At 50.9% G+C, this 20,365-nt stretch overlaps 1 protein-coding gene across 1 annotated transcript; it reads right to left on the bottom strand.

Annotated features, from left to right (window-relative positions):
• Positions 1 to 15,223: 15,223 nt before the first annotated feature.
• Positions 15,224 to 20,085, bottom strand: LOC118692307 (pancreatic secretory trypsin inhibitor-like). Its single transcript, XM_036392035.1, has 4 exons — positions 20,031 to 20,085; positions 18,554 to 18,594; positions 17,878 to 17,990; positions 15,224 to 15,304 (listed from the first exon to the last, which is right to left on the bottom strand). The coding sequence occupies exons 1-4, from the start codon at positions 20,083 to 20,085 to the stop codon at positions 15,235 to 15,237; spliced, it is 279 nt and encodes a 92-aa protein (XP_036247928.1). The 3' UTR covers positions 15,224 to 15,234.
• Positions 20,086 to 20,365: the final 280 nt, after the last annotated feature.

Genomic DNA, 20,365 nt, shown 5'->3' with positions numbered 1-20,365 from the left:
CCCTGGCCAGCCCTGTGGTGAGGGTGAGTTCTTGGGGAGGACAATTCCCTGCCCCTTGACAGCACCCTCTGCTCCTCTCCAGCTGCTGTGTGTGCTCCAGGTGCAGCTCTGGGCGCTTCCCCAAGAATTCCTGCAGCTCTTCAGGGGCCCCTGGGCTCCCCCAGGGAAGAGCTGCTGGTGTGGAGGGGGAGACTCTTCCCCTGAGTTCTCACTGGTGTGCAGAGGTGGAATCCTCTCCCACTTCATCCCTGAGCAACTGAGCCCATGTTTCCCTCTCAGAGATCTCCATTCTCTTGCCTCCAGAGCTGTTTCTCTCAGCTTTTTGCCTCCCCTGCACAGAGAAAAGTGCTGGTCCCTGACTGCTGCTCTGTGAGGCTCTGGATGGGCATTTTGGGCCTTTCTGCCTTGATTTTCTGGGACTCAGATTGTCTGCCTTAAGGAAACTGTCAGAGCCTTAGAAATGGTTCTTTTACCTGATTTCTTGCACAGCACAGAGACAGCAAAGCCTGCTTGCTCCAGCTTTCCCACGCAGCCTTTCAGGGAAGGTTTGAGAGCTTTGTCAGGGCATCCTGTTGTGGAGAATTTGGGGTTTTAATTGCACCATCTGTTTTTCCTCTCAGCTAATGTTTGCTTGAAGGGTCTTGAAATGCAAACAAAGAACAAATCTGGAGCCATGCACACGGTTCAGGTTTATCCCATTGTGCCACCCTCTTGGGTGGAAGCTCATGAAATGCTGGGCACAGACTGAGAGTGCTCCAAGTGCTGCCTCCTGTGCAGAGCACGTTGAGGAGCCCCCTGAAACGTTTAGGAACAGAGCAGGCATGAGAATGGTGCTGTGGTGGAGCTGGAGCACCTTCTAGCACTAGCTCTGGGATGTCCAGGTGTGTTTGGTGTGAAAATGGCAGGAAATGTTCCATTTTCTAAATTCTTGGGACATCCCTGAAAAGATAAATCCTGAACACTTTTGGTTGACTCAAAAGAACCACTGTAATAAAACTGGGATGGTTGTCTTGTTTTCTAACGTTATGTATTTTAAACTAGATCTAAACTAAATATTTTATTTTATAGAATTGGTGAAATATATGGCAAAATAACCTTAAAATAGATAACCAATGGGGGGAAAAAGTTTTGGCAACAAATTTCTGAAGAAGGAAATCAGAAATTTCAGGAAAAGTCATAAAGATTGAAGCATTTCTGTAGAAAAATCTGTCTCACAAAGCAGCTTTTCCTGTGGAAATCTGCAGAGCTGGGGGAGCTCCTGGGAAGGGGTGTGTGAAGCAGGAGAGGGATGCTTGAAAGGAGATGCTTTCACTGACATATGTCAACTGAACTGACACAGATCCCAGCCCTAGATTTTGTTCTTTTTGGAGATTTGGGGTAGCTTTGTGTGTGCATCCAGGAGGCTGGAAAGAGGCAGAGAGCTGCAGCAGCCAAGCGCCCTGGGCTGGATGAATTTTCAACCATTGTTTAAATGTCACTTTGTCAAAATCCTTTTGGACATTTTGTTTGTAGATCAGATCCTGCCCTTGCACAGGAAGGCTGGGAGCCTCCAGAGCTGCTCTCAGCAGGGCCTGGTGTTACAGGTGATGTGTGTTTTGCCTGACACCAGCCAAGCCTGACTGATTATTTGGAGGAGAATTGGATGGCAGTGCAGAGAGACTGCTATTAAACTGGACACCTGTGGATCCTTCTCAGTGTGCCTGTGTGCTACAAGCCCACACAGGTCTCCACAGTGTCTAATGCCAGCAGGAGATGTTGGTGTCACACTTTGGACTCGCACAGCATAATTATCATCTCACCCTTCCCTCTTCCCTCAGTGTGATTTGCTGCCAGTGTTGTATTAGCAAAAAGGAGGAGGGAAAAAAAGTCATTTTTCCAGTGTACATACAGTAATAGAGGTGTTTGTATGGCAGTTGTGAGTGGCGTAATCTTGGTTGTTAGACAGCTTTAAGTGGGATTTGAAACAGGCAAAGATGCCAAAATAAATAGCAACGAGATAGATGGACTATTAGGCACAGCTTGTTTGAATTGCTGTGTTCAGGAAGAATTTACCTGGTTTGTGATGCACTGGCAGTACTAAATGAGAGGAAAAAAGGAGTTTTGCCCTGGTGGGTTATGCCACCAAGGAATGAGCCAGCACCAGATTTCAAGCGTTGCACCAGACAAAACTTTTGGAGCAGCTGCATCTGCTCTGTGCTTCCTTGGCTGTTGGGCTTGGGCTTCACCTGTTCTCCATGGGGAGAGGGTTTGGCACTCTGCTCTGAGCCTGGAGTCCAGCCAGGTGCTCATCTGCCCATCCCTGGAGCAACAGAATCCCAAGGGTTGCTCATGACACTTTTATCTTCGCTTGGTTGATCTTGATGTTTTTCTAGAGCCAGGACCTTTGTCCTGATTTCTTGGTCATTTTAATCCACAGCTGGTGTAGTTACCCACTCACCCTCCAGCCCCAGCCTGGGCTGCCACAGTCCCAGTCTCACAGGGGACCTGCTCATTCCCAGGCTGGTGTTTGGTGCTTGGGTCCCTGGGGCTGAGGTGCCTTTCACACCTCCCAGGCCTGCAGATAAACCATGCAGGCAGCTTTTACCAACAGCATCACATTTCTCACTTGGAGTCCCAGTGTGAACCCTGGTGAGAGGACATGGGGCCGTGGGAGAGGGGCCACAGCAAAGCAGGCAGTCAGAAAAGGTGATGCATGGGAGGACACGTGTTCTGCCAGTGGAGAGCAATATTTTGTATTCCAGCCAAAAGTGGCTCATCTTCATGCCTCTTCTGGAAACAGAAGCCTCTTTCCTATCTCCAGCAATGACCTCTGCACATGTGACATTCAACAGAGAAAACTATAATTGCATCAACTAATGATTTCCAGAACAAGAGCTTTCCCAAGGCTATGTAAAAATGGCTGGTGTTTGTCAGCACCGGCTACACAAAGAAAACAGAAGTATCAGGGCCAGCTGGTTTGCATATTTTTAAGTCAATCTGCTGCGGGTAAAGCTCTAATTGACCAACCTCTGACTTGGGAGCCCTGGCTGTGTGAGGCAGGTGCCTCTTTACAGCCATTGCTTGCCTCAACTTCCACCAGTCCACTGGAGGGGTTTCCTCTCATACTCTTTTTTATTTCTAATTTTATTTTTGCCCATGTAATTACTTGTTTGCTTAATTCCTAAAGAGAAAAGAAGCAAACTCAAGCAACTTGGCTGAAAAGACAGATGAAGAGCTGCTTCTATACAGGAGACCATTAGGAATTAATTTCTGACAGTCTTAGCTTGGTGCAGTCCAGACTTCATTAGAGCATTTGCAAAACTCCTCCTGGCAGTCAGGCACGCAGTGGAATAATTTGTATCTCCCTATAGATTTTACTGGGATCTGCCTCTGGGTTTGGCTGGTCTCATTTAGGAATGTTTGTGTTGTTTGCTGCTGCACAGAGGGGACTCTTTGTACTGCCTTTTGCATAACAGAGCTGTGTGTGCATTCAGCAGGGCACGCAGGAGCCCACTGGCTGAGGAGGTGATGTGTCCTTGCCCTGGTTTGCAGGATGGATGGAGAAGCAGAGTGAGAAGATGACAGGACACTGCTCATGGCCATGAAAAGATCTCAGCTCTGTGCTTGTGTTTCTAGTGTAAACAAAAGGGTTCTGGTCACAGAGGTGAATGGGTGGAGCTGGGCATGCACCCATCCTTCCCTAAAACAGGTTGGGCACCCTCCCCCTGGACAGGCACACCTGCCTTGTGTGTGTGGTGTGGTGCTGCAGCTCCTGAAGGACACTCAGAATTATGTGAGGTTTTCAAACCTTGATCAGCCAAATCAATAAAAAACCTGAAACCAGCCTGCAGTGCCTTTGGAGGGGTGGGAACTACCTGCAGGAACACTCGTTCTAGCTTTGATAAATACAACAAAAAGTATCCAGAGCACAACATGTCTCTTGGGATGGAGAGGGTGGACAACTTATCTGATAAGCTGCTGGAAATGTGAATTTTGGCCTGGGTGCAAGCTGTGGTTGTTAACCCTTTCAGGCACCTGTGTGGTACTAGACATGGCATCAGTGTCACTTATGTGCACATAATTATGTGTAGCAACTTCTTTCACATAGTTTGAGGCAATGAAATGACTATAATTAGGCTGCCATATATGACATAAAGATAAAATAAGTTCCCCAAACATGGAACACATTAAGCCAGAACCTTAGAACTAAGGAAAGTTTAAAGAATTTAAACATTTTTAATGTGTTTTATGAAAACCAGAGGCCTGGTAGCAGTGTCCCTTCCCATGTGTGGTGTGACTCCCCAAGCCCCACAGATGACTTGCAGGGGTGCTGGGGCTCCAGATGTCCCCTCCTGTTGTTCCCTCCCTTTGTAGTGATGCTGCAGCAGCCACACATCCCTGTGGGAAGCTGGCCCTGCTAAAAAAGTCAGACAACTCTTGCTGAGATTTTTTTTTTTTTTTTTAAGAGAAAGAAGAAAAGAGGAGCCACCAAGGATCAGGACAGTGCCTGTGGGGTGGTGTGGGAGCCACAAAGAGAAGGAAACCAGAGGCCCCTGCAGCAGCAGAGCCCAGCTGGCCCCTCTCCCTCCCGTGGAGCTCCACAGGAGCTCTGATCCACGTGTGGCAGCCAGCCCAGCCTTTGGCAAGCCAGGACTGCTGTGCTGGGGTTATTAGCAGGTTCCCATAGCACTGCCCTCCCCAGGCATCCTCTCCTCCCTGACCTGCCTGCGAGAGGCTGCTGGGGATTTACCAGGAGCTCCGTTCCTATTTCAGCTCCCAGGCTCCCAGTGCAAACACCAACGTGAATCTTTCAGTAAACAGGCAGGCACTGGAGGGGAGGGAAGGATTAAAAACTCCGAATAATGACTGAAATGTCAGACATTTATTATTAAGTCGGTCCTGATGTTGACAGCTGAACATTCAATATTAAAAGCATCCTTGATCATAAAAGCCAAAGGCAAACCTGATTCTTAAATATCCCAGTTGTTCTTTTTTGACCTAGTTTTTGATGTCTTAAGGAGGAAATAAAATTTTGGAAAATATTTACAGACATGAGAAACGCAGGATTTCATCACAGGCTGGTGACTTCACGGATCTGCCTGGGGCAAGGACAGCAATTAAAGAGCAGGAGGGCAAACAAGTCTCACATTTCCCTTTGCAGAGGCATTGTCACTCTGGGAAGCTGCAGCGTGCATGGTTAGGGCTGCAAGAGCAAGAAGTCACCAAGTCTCAGCGTGAGGCTTAGAGGGGCTCCGGTGGCTTTCAGGATGTTAAAGGAGTGGTTATGAGCGAGGCTGAGGTTTGACAGGCTTCGCCAGGAGCTATAAAGGTGGAATGATCAGTCTTGTGTTGTGCGGCAGTGAAGCAGAAATGCCAAAGAGCTGCTCTGAATAATGCATGGTCTTTGTGGGTCAAAGTCTCCTATAAGAAGGCTGGTGGAAAAGGCTTGATGGAATTTACCCCAAGCATCACATTTTGGGTTTGGATTAGGGTAAGAACAGAAGGCAGCAGCAGTAGGAACAAGGAGAAGGAGAGAACATCTGACGTAGCAGGAGATGGAAGGGAGGGAGAAAATTGTTTACTGAAGATTGAGGCAAAACAGGGTAAGTGTGGAGCTCTTGCAATATGTAAAAAGCTACTGAAAAAAGGAAGAAAATGTTTTTGCTTTTTTTTCCTCTGTGTCTTTCTTGGTTAGGAGAAGATGGTCAGGAGCCAAACCAGAAAGACACAGATGCTGGGAAATGGTTTCTTGGGGAAGTTGTAGAAATTCCATTACTGGAAGCCTTCAAAAGAAAGTGGAAAAAACACCTGACACAGCTTTGAGCTCCTTAGGCCCCTTCAAGTTTTATTTTTACTAATTGGTGATATTGCCCTGAAGCTAGAGAGATGGCACAGCTGTTGATGGCTTTTTGGAAGGGTTCAGCTCCAGAGCTGCAGAGTCAGGCACTGCCAGAACCAGCTCTGAGCTGAGACCACAGCCCTTGGTGCCTGAGTGCTGGGGAGAGAATGGAGGCTGTGAACAGAGAAAAGCACCTCTGGGTACTTAACTAGGATCCTTGTACCTTGTGGAAACACACCAGACACTTCACCAGTTTTCCCATGGCACAGACAGATTTTTCTGAGGTGCAGGAGGGGTGGCAGAATGTGATGAGCTCTCCAGCCCAGCTGACATAGTCCAGATGTGGTCACACAGAGGGGCTGTGACCCTGCCAGGGCAGGTAATTCCTGCCTGGCTCTGCCAATGGGGATGTGATGCCCCCAAATCCTTGGCCACGACCTTAAACTGTGGAGGGGGTGGCCAGGCCCTCAGATCCCCCAGCAGAACTCCCAAACTGCCTCATTTTGTGCTGCACATGGGGGAGCTGGGAGGATCTGAGGGGTTGGCATCTGTTTTGTGGCACTTCACATCTCCACATGCCTCTCATGGTCATGGTGCCCCTGGGGAGCTGCACAACTCTGTTCTCTTGATGAAGGACATATTGTGCTGGAATCACAGTGCGTGGCTGGATGGACCTTTGGGGCTAAACCAGCCATTCCTATGTACTCATTTAAATTTCATTGATTTTTCTAAAGAATTATTTCTCCCTCGATGGTTTAGAAATAAAACCTCTTGCCCTGACTGGCTCAACAACCCCATGATTTCTATCTATTGACAAGGTGGTTTTCACACTGTCTCAACAGAGGCAAGCTATTCTTCAACATGCTCGATCAGAGGAAGAGAAAATTACATTTTATGTGCCTCCTGCCGCTTCCTGTTACATCTCCCTCCCCTCCTGGATTTCCAGTGGCAGGTGTTTGTGCAGGATCCCATCTACAGGCTGGGAGTGAGTTACTCAGCACCAGGTTTTCACAGGAATATCTCCTCTCAAGGTGGGCAATGCCCAATTAGGCACATTGCCAGGCTACAAGTTTGCAGTGATATTTTTAATATTCCTCTGAGGTTCCTTTTTGGTCTCTGACCTTATCTTTGCTGGAGAAAAACAGCTTGTGTGGCTACTCCTTGTGGCCCTGTCTGATTTGTGACTTATTTCTCATGGTGCAGCCAAATGTGTGCGAGGCCAGCGGGGACACAGAGAGGCACTGACCCTTCTGTGCAGAGCACACCTGGCAGGCTGGTGACCTGGAGTCCAGGGCTTGCTTGAAGGCTTCTCCAAACTCAAACCCTTCCAAAGCAGCAGCAGAGAGGGAGTGTGGAAGGTGGTGCAGTGACCCTGCAGGTTTGCTGGGTTACCTGGGGAAAATGTGACAGAGGTGCTGTTTTCCAGTTTCCACTTTGGTGAGGACCTTTCTGGCCATTGTATACACAGTTAGGGGTTTGGATGAGGAAGCCTTCATGGCTTTCAGAATTGCAGCCACACGGTTTCCAGCTGCAACCCTTAGAGACCCAGATCTAGAGCTCTTTTCCTTTGCTTCTATTTCAGTGGGGGTCATCCCACCAGTGTTTTGCACAATCAAGGAAGAATCATGGGCTTGAAATAGGCACAAAATCCCGAAAGTGATGAACTGTGGCTCATGAAGGCTCTGCACACCACGCCCCAATGAACAGGAACGTGTTTTTATGGGAAAGTGCTCCTTTCCCATGTGGGGAATGGTTACTGAGGGTGACTTTGCTCTCATGGGCCCTATTTCCAAGAGTGGCAGTTTAACTACACAACTTTAAATATATGTTTCCTTGTCCAGATGTCCTATTTAGGCCAAACCCTTCACTTTGCCTGTAAGAAAGCTGGAAAAGCCTGGACCTGCCTTTGAAGTCGATTAGCTGCCTCTAGGGCAGGATTTGTCTTTAAAAGGAGTTGGATCAGGATAGGCACATATCAGTGCTACAACCAGAAGAAGTTTGCCTGCCCCAGTGCCTAAAGAGGTGAATAGAACTTTTCTTAATAGCTTTTTGGGAAGTCATTTGTAACTGGATAGTCCCTTTCCTTTGCCAAGAGGTTGGGGTTATTTGTGGCTCTGAACTCAAAAGCAGAAACAATGATGCACTCGTTATGACCAAATCAATGTATGCTTATTATTTCAGTTTTTTCTCAGAAATACCTTGGCCTTGAACTCTATCTTGGTTTATATGCTCTACTTGTCTCTCTCATACTGCCAGGCAAACTGGAGAGCTCAGGCATGACAGTGATTGTTTCTGAGCACCAGAATTAGGAGATCCTGTTGAATGGGAGAAGCTGAGCTCAGAGCACTGGAGATGTCAGTGGCTGGAGGGTAGAACTCTGGGGTTCTGTCCCGTGCTGGTTTGATTTGGTTTGATTTAAGAGGCTGAAGCTGAGTCTGCATAGTTCCTGGAACTTCCCAGCAGGAAGGATGTGTGTGCTGTTCCCTAGAACAGCCCCTCCATGCTGGCAGGGCAAGACCTCTCCTCCCCTCTTGCAGTGTGTGGGCTCTGCTGTCAGGTGGAGCAGAGCAGCTCCTGGTGCAGATGTTTTCCTGTGCTGCCCTGGCTGGTGTTGCTGTGGGTGCAGTGTCCTGAACCAGCCAGGAACGCCAGCAGAGGCCACCACCAGAGAGTCACCACCTATAGCTCTGTCCCCTTGGAAATGTGCACTGAACAATCCCTTTGGTTACCCAATTCCTGTGTGCTTGTGACCAGCAGTGAGGTGAGCAAAGAGAGAACTCCTGCCCAAGCCCTGGGGCAGCCAGAAACATTTCCAGCCCAGCAGCAGCTGCAGCAGGGCTGGTGCAGCTCCCTGTGGTGCCCTGCTGGGGCTGGATCCAGAGCTCTGCCAAATCCACAGGTCCTGGCACACTGAGTCAGGCACCTGTGCCATCTCCCTGCCATGTGCAATAACTCATTCCCTGCCTTTGGACACTCCCAGCACATGGCCATCAGTGCAAGGGCTGTGGGACACCTTTCTCTGCCCCAGCCATGCCTTGCTTCAGTCCTGCCTTGGCTCTTTCACCACCGTGTTTCAGCCTCTGCTGTGCCCAACTTGAGGCATCCTGGCCTCTGCTTTCAGGTCCTGGAATCCTGCCTCTGGCGTCAAACACCATCTGAGGGCATTAGTGGGGGGACAGAGCCCCAGGGCATGGCATAGGGCATGTAGAGAGGCTGCTGCCTTCCCTCTCTGTATGGATAATGGCTTCAGAAAAGAGGGCTGATGGGGGGTCACTGATTAATGCATCAGATCTCAGTCCATGAGAGTGATGCCACCTGCAAGCTGGACACTTACACTGACCTAATGCCTTTGTGGCTTCAAGCCACATTGTACCATCTGCCAGCAAAGGAGAGCTTCCCAGCACCCCACCACGCAGGTGTGGGGGTGGATCACCACCTAAATCCATGCCAAGGCGTGCCAGGAAGGATCCAGCCTTCTCTCAGAGGCCAGCGGCCCGTTTGGGTTAAACCTCACACGCGATTTTCTATTTGTGGCGCCCTTTTGCAGCAAGAAAAGCGCTGAAGTTATTGGAAAAAGTCTGCAATCCAGCCCTGCTGAGCCGTGCCACAACAACAGGTTATTGTTCTGGCACAGGTGAAGGGCAGGACCTTTTCCTGGGAGTTTTCCAGGAGCTGTGCTGCTTGGCTGGAAGGAAGCAGAACTGCTCAGCTCTGAATGCACCTGCCGTGCTAACGCCAACCGCAGCACCAGGAGGTCTCCAACAGCCTGCAGAGCCCAAGGAATCCAGCTCCACGTGCCAGCACCATGCAGAGCTGCCACTTCCAGCCCCTCCTGTCCTTGCTCTAAGTGGAGTGTGCCTGATGAAAGAAAAAGGCCAGAAAAAGTAGTGTTGAAACATTGGCAGGGCTGCTTTGCTGTCTGCGGAACACTTTGGATGCTCCTGACTCCTGGAAGCTCCTGTCTTTTGGTAGGGAGAAATGCAAACTATTGCTGTCATCTGACTTCTCTGTAACAGCTCAGAGACGTTAGAAAGCAAAAGCTGAGATCTCACTTCAAATGGGCAGCAGCAGTTGTGGCTATTTGTGCCTGTCTGTGGTTATCAGGGTGGTTTCAGCCCCCCTCTGAGAAGTGTCCACTCCCTTATTTAGTCATGATCCCACTCCAGCCCCACCAAGCCCTGGGGACAGCCCCTCTGTGTCAGTGCAGAGCCATTTCCAGCTCATTCCCATACATTTGCCAAGGACAGCTTTTCCCTACGTAGCCCGAGCTGTGGTTCAGATGAAAGGAAATGTGCAGTTTAAAAGCCTCCTTCCATTTCAGTCAGACTTTCCCTTTGCAGAGTATTAACAGTGTCATTTCCCACTCGGGTGGAACCAATTGGTATTTCCCTCCCTGGCCTCCAGCTTGGCAGCATGACCCTCTGCCACAGCAGTGCTGCTGTGCTGGGCTGGCAGCTGCCTCTCCACCATGACAAAACTGTTTGCATTTGCTGCCACTCCTGACATCTCTCGTCGAGGCTGTCACAACAGCAGCAGCTGAAGTGGCTCTGTACCCATCAAGGAGAGCAGGCTCTGGATCTGTGCCCTGCTCTGGGCACTGGGACACCTCTGTCTGCATCCTTTGCCAAAGGCCAGATCTGGGAGGTGGCACACAGCACACAGGAGCCTTTCCAGCAGCAGATGTGTTCCCATGGGCTGTCTGCAAAGGGGAGCTCTCCTTGCCAGCCCCAACAAAATGAGTTTAATTCAGCTCCCCCAAAACAAGTCTCCTAGAACTGATCATGCCTCATGGAAAGTGCCCTCCAGCAGCTGCAGCAAGTCTGAGGAAGGCTCTGCTTATTTCCAGACTGGAAAAACAAATCTGATGTGGAAAATATGGCTAAAATAGAAGCCTTCTTATCAGGGGAATGTTGGGGAAGGCTGCAGTGGGCAAAGGTGGTACCAAAGCTGACTCTTCCAAGCAGGCCTGGACACAAGAATGTTTTGCAACTACCAAAAATTCAGGGCTGCTTCTCAGCTTGGGTCTTGCATTTCACTGGAGTCCCTCAGTCCAGTTCTAAACCTGAATTCACAGTATGCTGCCATGACATCATGAAGTCAAATGCCACTGGCAGTGGAAATAGATACTGCCTCCCAGGTGGGAGCTTCAGGAAAGTGTTCCAGAAGGTGGAGGGGGAAGGGCTTCCCAGGCTGAATTTTACAAGAATTTTTACTGGCAGAAAAGTCTCAATTTAAAGAAACATGTTTTCCTGATTTGAAAATGCTCCCCTGGGCCTTCTGTCCTCAGCTGTCTGGTTTATGTCACTCTTGTGACGCTCCTGAGGCTTGGCAGTACCCAGGGCTGCTTTGGAGGCACAGAGATACGACCCTGCTTTGAGAAGCTTCCACCCAAACAGCAAATCCTGGTAAAGGATGGCAGCAGAGATGCCCCTGGATGGCAGGAGGAGGGAGATGAAGGGAAGCATTGCCAGCTTCCAAACCACCTGCTCCTCCCGAGGATGTGCTGGTGCTCCCAGGGCAGGCAGGCTGGGGCTGGGCCCTGGGGGTGTCCTGCTTCCTGCAGAGCCCTGGCTGCCTCAAGCACTGAGGTTATTTTGGGAATTTACCCCTTTGTCACTAAATTACTTGTTATTGCAAGCAGTGTGGCACTGGGGCAGGAATTGTGGGCCTGGGGCAGGAATTGCAGCACTGGGGCAGGAATTGTGGGCCTGGGGCAGGAATTGTGGCACTGGGGCAGGAACTGGGGGGCTGGGGCAGGAATTGCAGCAATGGAGCAGGAATTGGGGGGCTGGGGCAGGAGCTGTGGGGCTGGGGCAGGAATTGTGTTGCTCTCTGTCTGAGCTTCCTCAGGGCAGTAAATGCTGATCCCTTTGTACCATCCTTAGGGATTCTCCTCACCCACCCTGTGCTCTTGCCCTTTCCATTTTTTGCCCTGGCTGCGCCCTCTGGGAGCAGCCAGAAAGGAAGGAGGAGGGAGGTGGATGGCTGAGCCCTTCCCCTGATTTGGAAAATCCTGTTTTTCCCTTAGCTGCACCATTCAAAACGTGTTCAGGGCTCCAAGCACATGGCCAGAAGCACTGCCCTGGGAAGGAGCCCGAAGAGCTGCAGCGATTTAGACAAAGAAACCAAGAACTGAAGCCATTGCTCCTGTCACTGTCCATTTTGTTTGTCCCTGCCAGCTCACCAGCACTGGAAGCAGCATCATGGAGACACAGGGAAGCAAGCTGGTGTCTCAGAAAAGTCAGACTTGCTGCTGGCAGGACAGCTCCAGGCTCTGCTGGGGATCAGATGGCAGAGGAGCGGCTTGGATGAAGCATTCCCTTCCTCTGCTTCAGGGAAAAACTCTTATGGGGGCAGAAGACTGGCTTTTGAGGATGAGTCTAAACTTTGCACCTGCACTCAGATTTGCCCTTGTTCAAGCCAAAATTGAAATATGAACAGGAACCATTCCCTCCTGGAAAGTTGCCACTGGTTCTGCCTGATGTGCCCCTGCTGTGCAGAACAACAGAGTGGCCCCTGGCCTGCTGCCTCCCATAATCTGCAGGCTGATATGGACCTTGCTGTGAAACGGATGTGGCTGACATTTAGCAGGAATGCCAGTTCTCATCAGAACAGTGCCTGGGGAGATGCAGGCTGTGCTCAGCCGTGCAAGCTGACGAGACCTGCTGCTCTGCAGGCTCGGTCAGCACCTCACTTCATCAAAGAAACGCTCCTGGCTAACACTGGGTGATGTTTCCCAGAAATGGCATGGGCAGGAAAGATGTTTTGCTTGGCATAAACTGGCCTCAGTGCACATTTCAGTGTTCTGCTGGGCAGAAAGAATCAACTGGGATGAGTTTGGGGCTAAGGTGGGTTTAGCCACGCCAAAGAATCCAAGAGCAGTGAAAGAAGTGTAGGGAGGATCAGTCTCCCCTCCTGCCAGCCTCGCTGGCAGAGACCTCCCTGGATAAAAGCTATGCTCCATTTCTTATGATGCAGCAGAATCAGCAATATCCCAGCTGTGGGAAGCATCCTTCCAGGATCCCCTGTGTGCAAAGATGTCAAGGCAATTCACAGTCCCGAGCCTATTTGGGACTACCACCTTTAGTGCATTAATTTTACATGTGGGCAAAGTGAGTCGTTTTTCATCTCTCCCTTGACTGCAGACACTCTTTGGCAGATCTGAGAAGAGGAGCCTGTGCTTCCTCCCCTCCAGCTGCATCTGGCCGCATTTGAAATCTGAAATGAGCACTGGAGCTCTCTCAGATGGATCATGCTTTTTAAAAATATTTTTTGGTGTTTGTTTCAGCCACTTCATAAAGAAAACTCATCTTTCTACCCACGATGAGGTCCAAGATTTCCTAAGAACAAAGTGCTGGGTTTGCCCCAAATACCAACATTTACAGCAGGGCTGTGAATCATCGGGAACCCCACGAGGGTTTGATCCCCAACTCCAAATGTTTCATCCCAGGCTGTTTTGGGCTGACTCACGAGAGCCCTTTGGCACAAGCAGGGAGTGCCCAGCTCTCCGGGGAGCAGCTGGCAGTGCTGTGACACGGATCCATCCCTCCAGCGCAGGGCCCACCCGCCGGGGCCGCTCTTGTCCGAGCATCCCCCAAAACTGCCAGCGGGTCCCGGGAGGGTGACAGGGACGTGGCGAGGCCTCGGCCACCGCAGCTCAGCGGCTCCCAGGCTCCGGGCAGGGCTGGCAGGGCCAGCACCGCCCGCCCGCCCCCTGCGCGCCCGCGGGGCCGGCGCCGCTCCCCGCCCGGCCGGCCGCGCATCCCCCGCGCCTCCGCCAGCTGCGGGCTCCAGCTGCGGGCTCCAGCTGCGGGCTCCAGCTGCGGGCTCCAGCTGCGGGATCCAGCTGCGGGCTCCAGCTGCGGGCTCGGCTCCGGCTGCGGCCCCGGCTGCGGCGGAGCAACAGCGGCCTCCAGTGCCGAAAGCGCCGCCCGCGCTCCATCCCTCACCCGCTCCCCATCCCGGCCCCGCACTCCGCGTCCCGGACCCGCGTTGATCCCGGATCCGTGCCCTATCCCGCACCCGCTCCCCATCCCGGCCCCGCGCTGATCCCGGCCCCGCTCCCCATCCCGGCCCCGCGCTCCGTGTCCCACTCGCGCCGCGGAGCCACGGAATGGCCGGGCTGGGAGAATTGGAGAGCATCTGGTCCAAGCCCCCTGCCGTGGGGAGGGACATCTTCAACGAGACCAGGTTGCTCAGAACTCCCTCCAGCCTGATCCTGAGGGTTTCCGGGGATGGGGTATCCACAACTTCTCTGGGCAGCCTATTCCACTTTCTCACCACCTTCATGGTAAAAATCTTCTTCCTCATATTTAACCTAACCCTGCCCTCTGTCAGTTTGAAGCCATACACCCTTGTCCCATCACTCCAAACCCCTGTAAAAAGTCTCTCTTGGTGCCCCTTTAGGCACTGGAATGGGCTCTAAAGTCTCCCAGGAGTTCTCTCTTCTCCAGGCTGAACATTCCCAGCTCTCTCAGCCTGTCTCTGTAGTAGAGGTGATCCAACCCTTGGAGTGTCTTTGTGGCCTCCTCTGGACCTGCTCCGACAGGCCCGAGTTTCTCTCATGTTGGGGACCCCAGAGCTGTGCAGCACTGCAGGAGGGTCTCATCAGAGCACAGGGGCTGAGTCCCCCCCATCGCCCTGCTGCCCACACTGCTCTGGATGCAGCCCAGGACAATGCTGGTGTCCAGGTTGTGAGTGCACACTGCTGGCTCGTGTCCAGCTTCTCATCCACCAGCACTTTCATTCAAGTCCTTCTTGGAAAGGCATCTCCCATCCTGCCAGCCCACAGCCCCCAGCAGCAAAGCTCACCAAGGCCAGTAGAGGGGAAAAAAAAATTCAGAATTTTGCCTGGGAAAATGGAATCTTTTTGGTTTTCTGAGGCACTGAGTAGCTGTGACCTGCAGGACAAGCATGAGGCTGGTGACTCTTGGTGCACAGGGACCGTGTCATGGGCCACTGGCATATGGACAAGGCTGGAGATGGGTCAGCATGGAGATGACTTGTTGGGTTCTTTCTTGTGCTAAAGGCTCTGGAGCAAGGGCTTTAGTGCCCTGTATTTAGCAAATGCAATTGCAGGTCATGAGAATGCTAAAAATCTATGGCTCAAACACTGGAAATCTAGAAAGGAAAACAAAATTCTTGATGCAAAAAAGAGCCTCCCTGTTCTGCCAGAGCCTGGCTCTCTCTTTGGGCACATCCCAGCCTCCTCCCCGGGGCTCTGCCAGTAATTTGCTCACAGCTCCTTACAGGCATCACCAGAACAAACCACATTTTCCAGGAAGGTGCTCTAAGTGTTGGGGAAAGGGGACTGCTGTGTGTGTAAGAAATCCCAGCACAAGACGTGGCGATGCTTCCATTTTATTGGGGTTTGATGGGTGAGGGGACAGCTTCGTGCTCTGATCTCTCATCTCAGTTTAAGCCAAGTTATTGCGGGGAATTTGGCACATTCCTCTGTTCCTGATGCGCACGTGGTCGTTCCTTTGCCTGCAAGAGAGGTCAAAAATGTTGGGGGGCTGCCCTCGGGTCCCTGAGACACAGCAGAGCCTGGCTCAGAGGACAAAAGGCAGAAAGAAAGGAAAATACTGCTTAAATCATCATCTAAGTGTTATTCACAGCAAGCAAGGCCACATATTCTTGACAGGGAGTTCAGGGTTACCATGGACATGTGTTAATTAATTCCAATAAGCTCAAGAGTGCTTTCTGACACCTCCTGGCAGGATAATTCACCTCCGTGCTGCAGGACAGCACTGAGACACCTCCAATGCCTGTCTGACTGCAGACAATAAAGGTTATGATTTTGTTTTGTAGGGTTTTGGAAACAAAAGACTGCCACTGTGTCTCACTTGGGTTTTGCCTGCTCCCAGCCTCCCCTCCTGATTGCTTCTGCAGCAAAAGTGAGGAAAATATTAAAAAGGTACCTTTAAAAAACTATTTTCTTCTTTTTGCCCTATAGTGAACATAATTCCTATGAATTGTTCCATTCTCACACGGAATCGTGATGTTCTCCTCTTTGGAAAGACAGATCCATTTCTCAGGTGTGTTAGAGAAATGCTGGTAAAATGATTTTCCTTCTGCAAAAAGCATTTTGCATGCTGGTCACAGTGAAGTGACCAATGGCGACAAGTGAGACGCGGCTGCCACAGGGACCCGCCAGATGCTCAGACATTCCCAGACTCTTTGCAGGCTTCCAGCTCTTGTCAGGCCAGTTGCACACACAGAACTGCAAGTGACACTCCATCCTGCCTCCTGGCCGAATTGTCCCCGTGGACCGAGGCTTTAGAGATGAGGACACTCCGTTTATCTCTGCCCCAGGACATTTGGCACCAGGCAGCTCCAGAGTCCTGAATAAAGCTCCAGAGCCCAGATGGCCCTGGCCAAAGGGCTGTTCCTAACCTCAGAATTCCATCACTTGGGAACAGAACAGGGGGGCTGCAAGGCTCAGGGCTGTGACCCACAGGTGCAGCACATTTCCAGCTGCAGCTGCTCAGAGCTTGCACAAGAAGGAGTTTTGGGAGCTCTGGGAATTCAGTGCCTCTCAACACAAGGCAGACGCAGCACCAGCTTCTCATCCATCCCATCCCTCCTCTGACTCTTGCCCGGCTCTGAATCCGCCACCATCTCAGTCTTTCACTTTCTTGTACCCCAATTTCCCATCTTGTGAGCTCCCATCCCCTGTGAAGCTGCTCTCTGCTCTGGGGAGATGGAGCATCCTGGATGCCCCTTTGCACAGCTGACTGTGGAGCCTTCCTCTCTCACTTTACCCTGCTCTTGGTCCATGGCCAAAGCCCTAATGATGTTGTGTCTGATGAACCTCCCACCCCCATCTGTTGCACAATACAGGGACAGCTGGTGCTGGGCTGCTGGCTTCCAGCAGGGTCATTACCACCCTGCCAGGCCGTGCTGGGTCATTAACTGTGGTGCCTTTGCTGAGGAGATCCCACTCAGCCTCTCTCTGCCTGACTGCATCGTGCTCAGCCTTGAAAGGTGAACCAGCAAATGCTGCAGAATATGTGGCAGCAGCCTGGGTTAATGAAGCAAAGAGGGGACAACCCAATTGACAATATTTATCCAGGCTCTTTTTTTTTTTCCTGGTGATCTGGATTCTGTTCCTTGTTCCTGCAGAGTTAGCACGGAGGCAATGCTCCTGAAAGCAGAATTTGGCTCCACAAACCCACGCATCCAGAGACAGAAAAGCTGGACTTTGAGCTTCTGCTACATGATGGCAGATGGGCCTGTGAGCCTGATCACCAAAAATCCCTGCCTACACCAGGTGAAGTCAAGGGTGAAGCTCCCTTAGCCCTGCAGACTGGGGCATCTGGCTCCAGATAAGACTCAATCATCCCAAAAGAGATTTTTGAACCACTTAATAGCATTGGGTTGGAAGTAATTCCTTCACTTGTCTGACACAGAGTGCTTCCAATGTATAAATATACTTTAAATTACCTAGGGCCCAAGCCAGATTAAATGTATCAAGACTTGCCAGAGACACCCTTAGCATTTGGACCTGGCCTTCTGCTAGAACAGTGCAATCTGGCACCAGCACAGATTAAATATAAAACTCATTCTTAAAAATACCCAGAGCAAATTGTGTCCTTTCATATGCAGAGAAGACAGAAAGCAGAGCTCAGCCATACATTTCTGGGGTGAAAAAACACAGTTTTTTCCCTCAGTCACCACACATCTGAGGTCATCTGGAAAAATATTCTTCAGCCCGTGTGCTAGATCTGGGCAGACTTGGAGGACTTTGCCATTTGTCTGAGGTCCTGGATGCCTGCCAGCTCTTGCTGCTGCTTGGCAGCTGCAGGTGTGGGGAGATTTTTGCTTGTGGGCAGCGTGTGTGCTGCGAGCCACACACAAATCCTCAGCTGGAGCCCACATGCTCAGGGCAGCGGGAGCAGCAGCTGTGCAGGAGGCCAGACCCGTGCCAGATGTGCTGGGCTCACTGCCCAAGCTCCACCCAGCTGCATGCAGACAGCTTTCTTTCCAGGAAATCCCAGATATGTGTGGTAGCCCTCATCTGTGTGGCATTTAGACTCGCAGCAGTTCCAGATACTCACAGGTTGTGAAGGCACAGCAGGCACTCGTTGCTGTACAGGAGGTTATCCGTGCCACAGATGGGGTCAAACTCCCTTGTACACCCTCTTCCCAGGTTGAAATTCTCACAAGATGGCTGGAGGCACAAAAGGTTAATTTTGAAAATGTTAAGCCTGCTCTCAATTTACCAAAGGAGCTTTGCTTTCCCACAGAGGTTCACATTTTGTCCACCTTCATAACCCATCCTCAGAGCTCTGCTGTGGGCTCTCAGAAACCCTGGGACCATCTGCCACTGCGTCCCTTGGCCAGCTGAACTCCACCTGGCTCTGCTGCACACCCTCAGGAGTAACAGCCTCGAGTAAACACTGCTCCACTGCCTGAGCATGTTCCTCTCAGTTTTTATGTTCATGCCACAGCAATACCTGTCCTCACACTTGCAAGCCAGAGACTAAGGGGACTCCTGACTTTCTTGGCAGGTAACAGCAGTATTAGCTTTTTAGGAACTTTTCTTTCACTGTTTGGGAGAAATGCAGTGGAAAACCAGTATCATCACTGGGATTTTGCTGTGGCACTGCAGGTGGGAGGGCACTGGCATTTTTGGGCTGTCAACCCATTGCTTCACTGTATTTAGCAGTGGTGGCTCCCCAGTGTTTGGGTTAGTGCTGTCTCACTTGTGCTATGTAAAAGAGGAAAATTTACCTCCGTTCCTCTGAAAGCAGCTGCATCCATCTCAGCATTTCCTAGAGAAAGAGGAGAGAGAGAGAGAGAGAGAGAGGGAGAGAAGCCACCTTAGCACCCATCACTCAGGCTGGTTTCAAGGGGGACAGAATAAAGACAGTTTAGGCTGAGGACTGCATGTCTTCACTCAAACACCTTTGTCCTAGAAAATAATTTCTTCCCTTGGATCGCCCACGTTTCTCAGCTGAATCCTTCCCTGCTGTGTCACCCTCCTTCCCCTGGCAGAAACATGTAATGGTGCAAGGCCCTGCCAAGGCAAAGTGCACTTCTGGAGATGTCGCCTGCCAGCTGTCAGGGAGCTAAGGTGGCTTTTGTCCTGTCTTGCCACATGTTCATGAGTACCTGAGAAACTCCTGCTGACACTGGACAGGTGCTGCAGTAAATCCAGGGCGATTTTTCTGCTGTTATTCCATTTTTACCACAAGCAAGCAGAGCAAAAGACAAGTTGTTGGAAGTCTCTGCTAGAAGGAGGCCCTGAGGTCTCACATCAAAGCTGGTGGGATCAAGCCATGACTTTGGGCTTCCCCATGGAGAAGCTGAGCTGGCAGCTGGGATCACAAGGGCGGAACACGTGGTGGGTGTGTTTTGAAAAACAACCTGAAGTTTTTTTTGGCAAAAGATACAACTGAGAAGATGATCCTGGGTTTTTTTTGTAAACCCAGAAGTCATCTACATGGAGATTTATACTACATCAGAATTAACAACCAGCACATCCCAGTGGCAGTGAAGCATTTTGGTGCTGAGGAGCTGGTAGCCACACTGTTCAATATTTCAATGGTTTTACTTTGGGCTAGCACTGGTCCAGATCCAGGAGCTGCAGCTCACTCCATGCTCAGTTCATCTGAAATGAGCCCAGATTTTGTGCTCAGACAGGCCTGCAATGTCAGCCTCTGTGCAGTAAACAGCATGACAGAGGACCTGCTTCAGAAGCACCCTCCTGTTTGGAATGAGCCCACTAAAGCAGGACCTGAGGAGCAGCAACAGCTCGTGTTCTCATCCCTCTGCACCATATGGGATTTTGAAAACACAGTTGGCTTAAACATTGGCTTTGGTCGTGAGAGCTGCATTTTCCCTTGCATAGATTCATTTCCTGTCTTCTTGGATTTGCTTTTTTAAAACCAGAATAGCACCTATTCACTCTGAAAGGATCACACTGTCCTAGAAATCACCAGTTACAGGACAAATCCTACCCCTGAAGAAAGAGCAGCAGGTCTGTTCACTTTTGGGAGCAAGTGCACCCTTTCAAAGCCTTTGTTTTGGGTTTGCTCACAGACAGGTACAGATTTAATGCACATTGGCCGCTGCAGCATTCCCTGCCCAGGGCCACAGCAAGGTCCCAGCACCAGCTGGAATCTTCCCACACTCACCTTCCCATGTGGCAGACCTGGCAGTTTTAGCAAGGAGAGGAAATAGCTCCTAAGCAAAATGTTGGACTCACCTTGGTAGAAGAAGAGAGCCAGGGAGAGGAGCAGGAAAACACCAGCTACCTTCATGGTGGAGGTGATGTTCTACTGAGCACAGCAGAGAGAAACTGGGACACTCCTGGGTGTGTCAGAGATCCTGTCTCTGGCACTCTGCTGGGACATTTATACCTTTCCCCACTCCTGGCACCACACCACAGAGCCAGCTCCACCCTGCAGTGCTGTGGTGACAACATTCAGAGCATGGGGACAGCACCAGGTGGCACCTGGCTCATTGGAGGACGCAAGGATGAAAGCTCTGCCAGGCCAATGGAGGAAATCATCCTTATCTGCAGCAAGGACTGGGGCCCTG

Source organism: Molothrus ater, chromosome 15, assembly GCF_012460135.2.
Source record: "Molothrus ater isolate BHLD 08-10-18 breed brown headed cowbird chromosome 15, BPBGC_Mater_1.1, whole genome shotgun sequence".
Taxonomy (NCBI): Eukaryota; Metazoa; Chordata; class Aves; order Passeriformes; family Icteridae; genus Molothrus; species Molothrus ater.
Note: the sequence above shows the minus strand (reverse complement) of the source record. Positions and strands in the feature narration are given on the sequence as shown.

Coding starts and splice junctions, on each gene's coding strand:
- LOC118692307 (XM_036392035.1), bottom strand. CDS start 20,085: ATGAAGGTAGCTGGTGTTTTCCTGCTCCTCTCCCTGGCTCTCTTCTTC. Junction 17,991..18,553: donor CTGCTTTCAGAGGAACGGAG/GTAAATTTTCCT, acceptor TTGTGCCTCCAG/CCATCTTGTGAGAATTTCAA. Junction 15,305..17,877: donor CTGCTGTGCCTTCACAACCT/GTGAGTATCTGG, acceptor CCTCTCTTGCAG/GCAAAGGAACGACCACGTGC.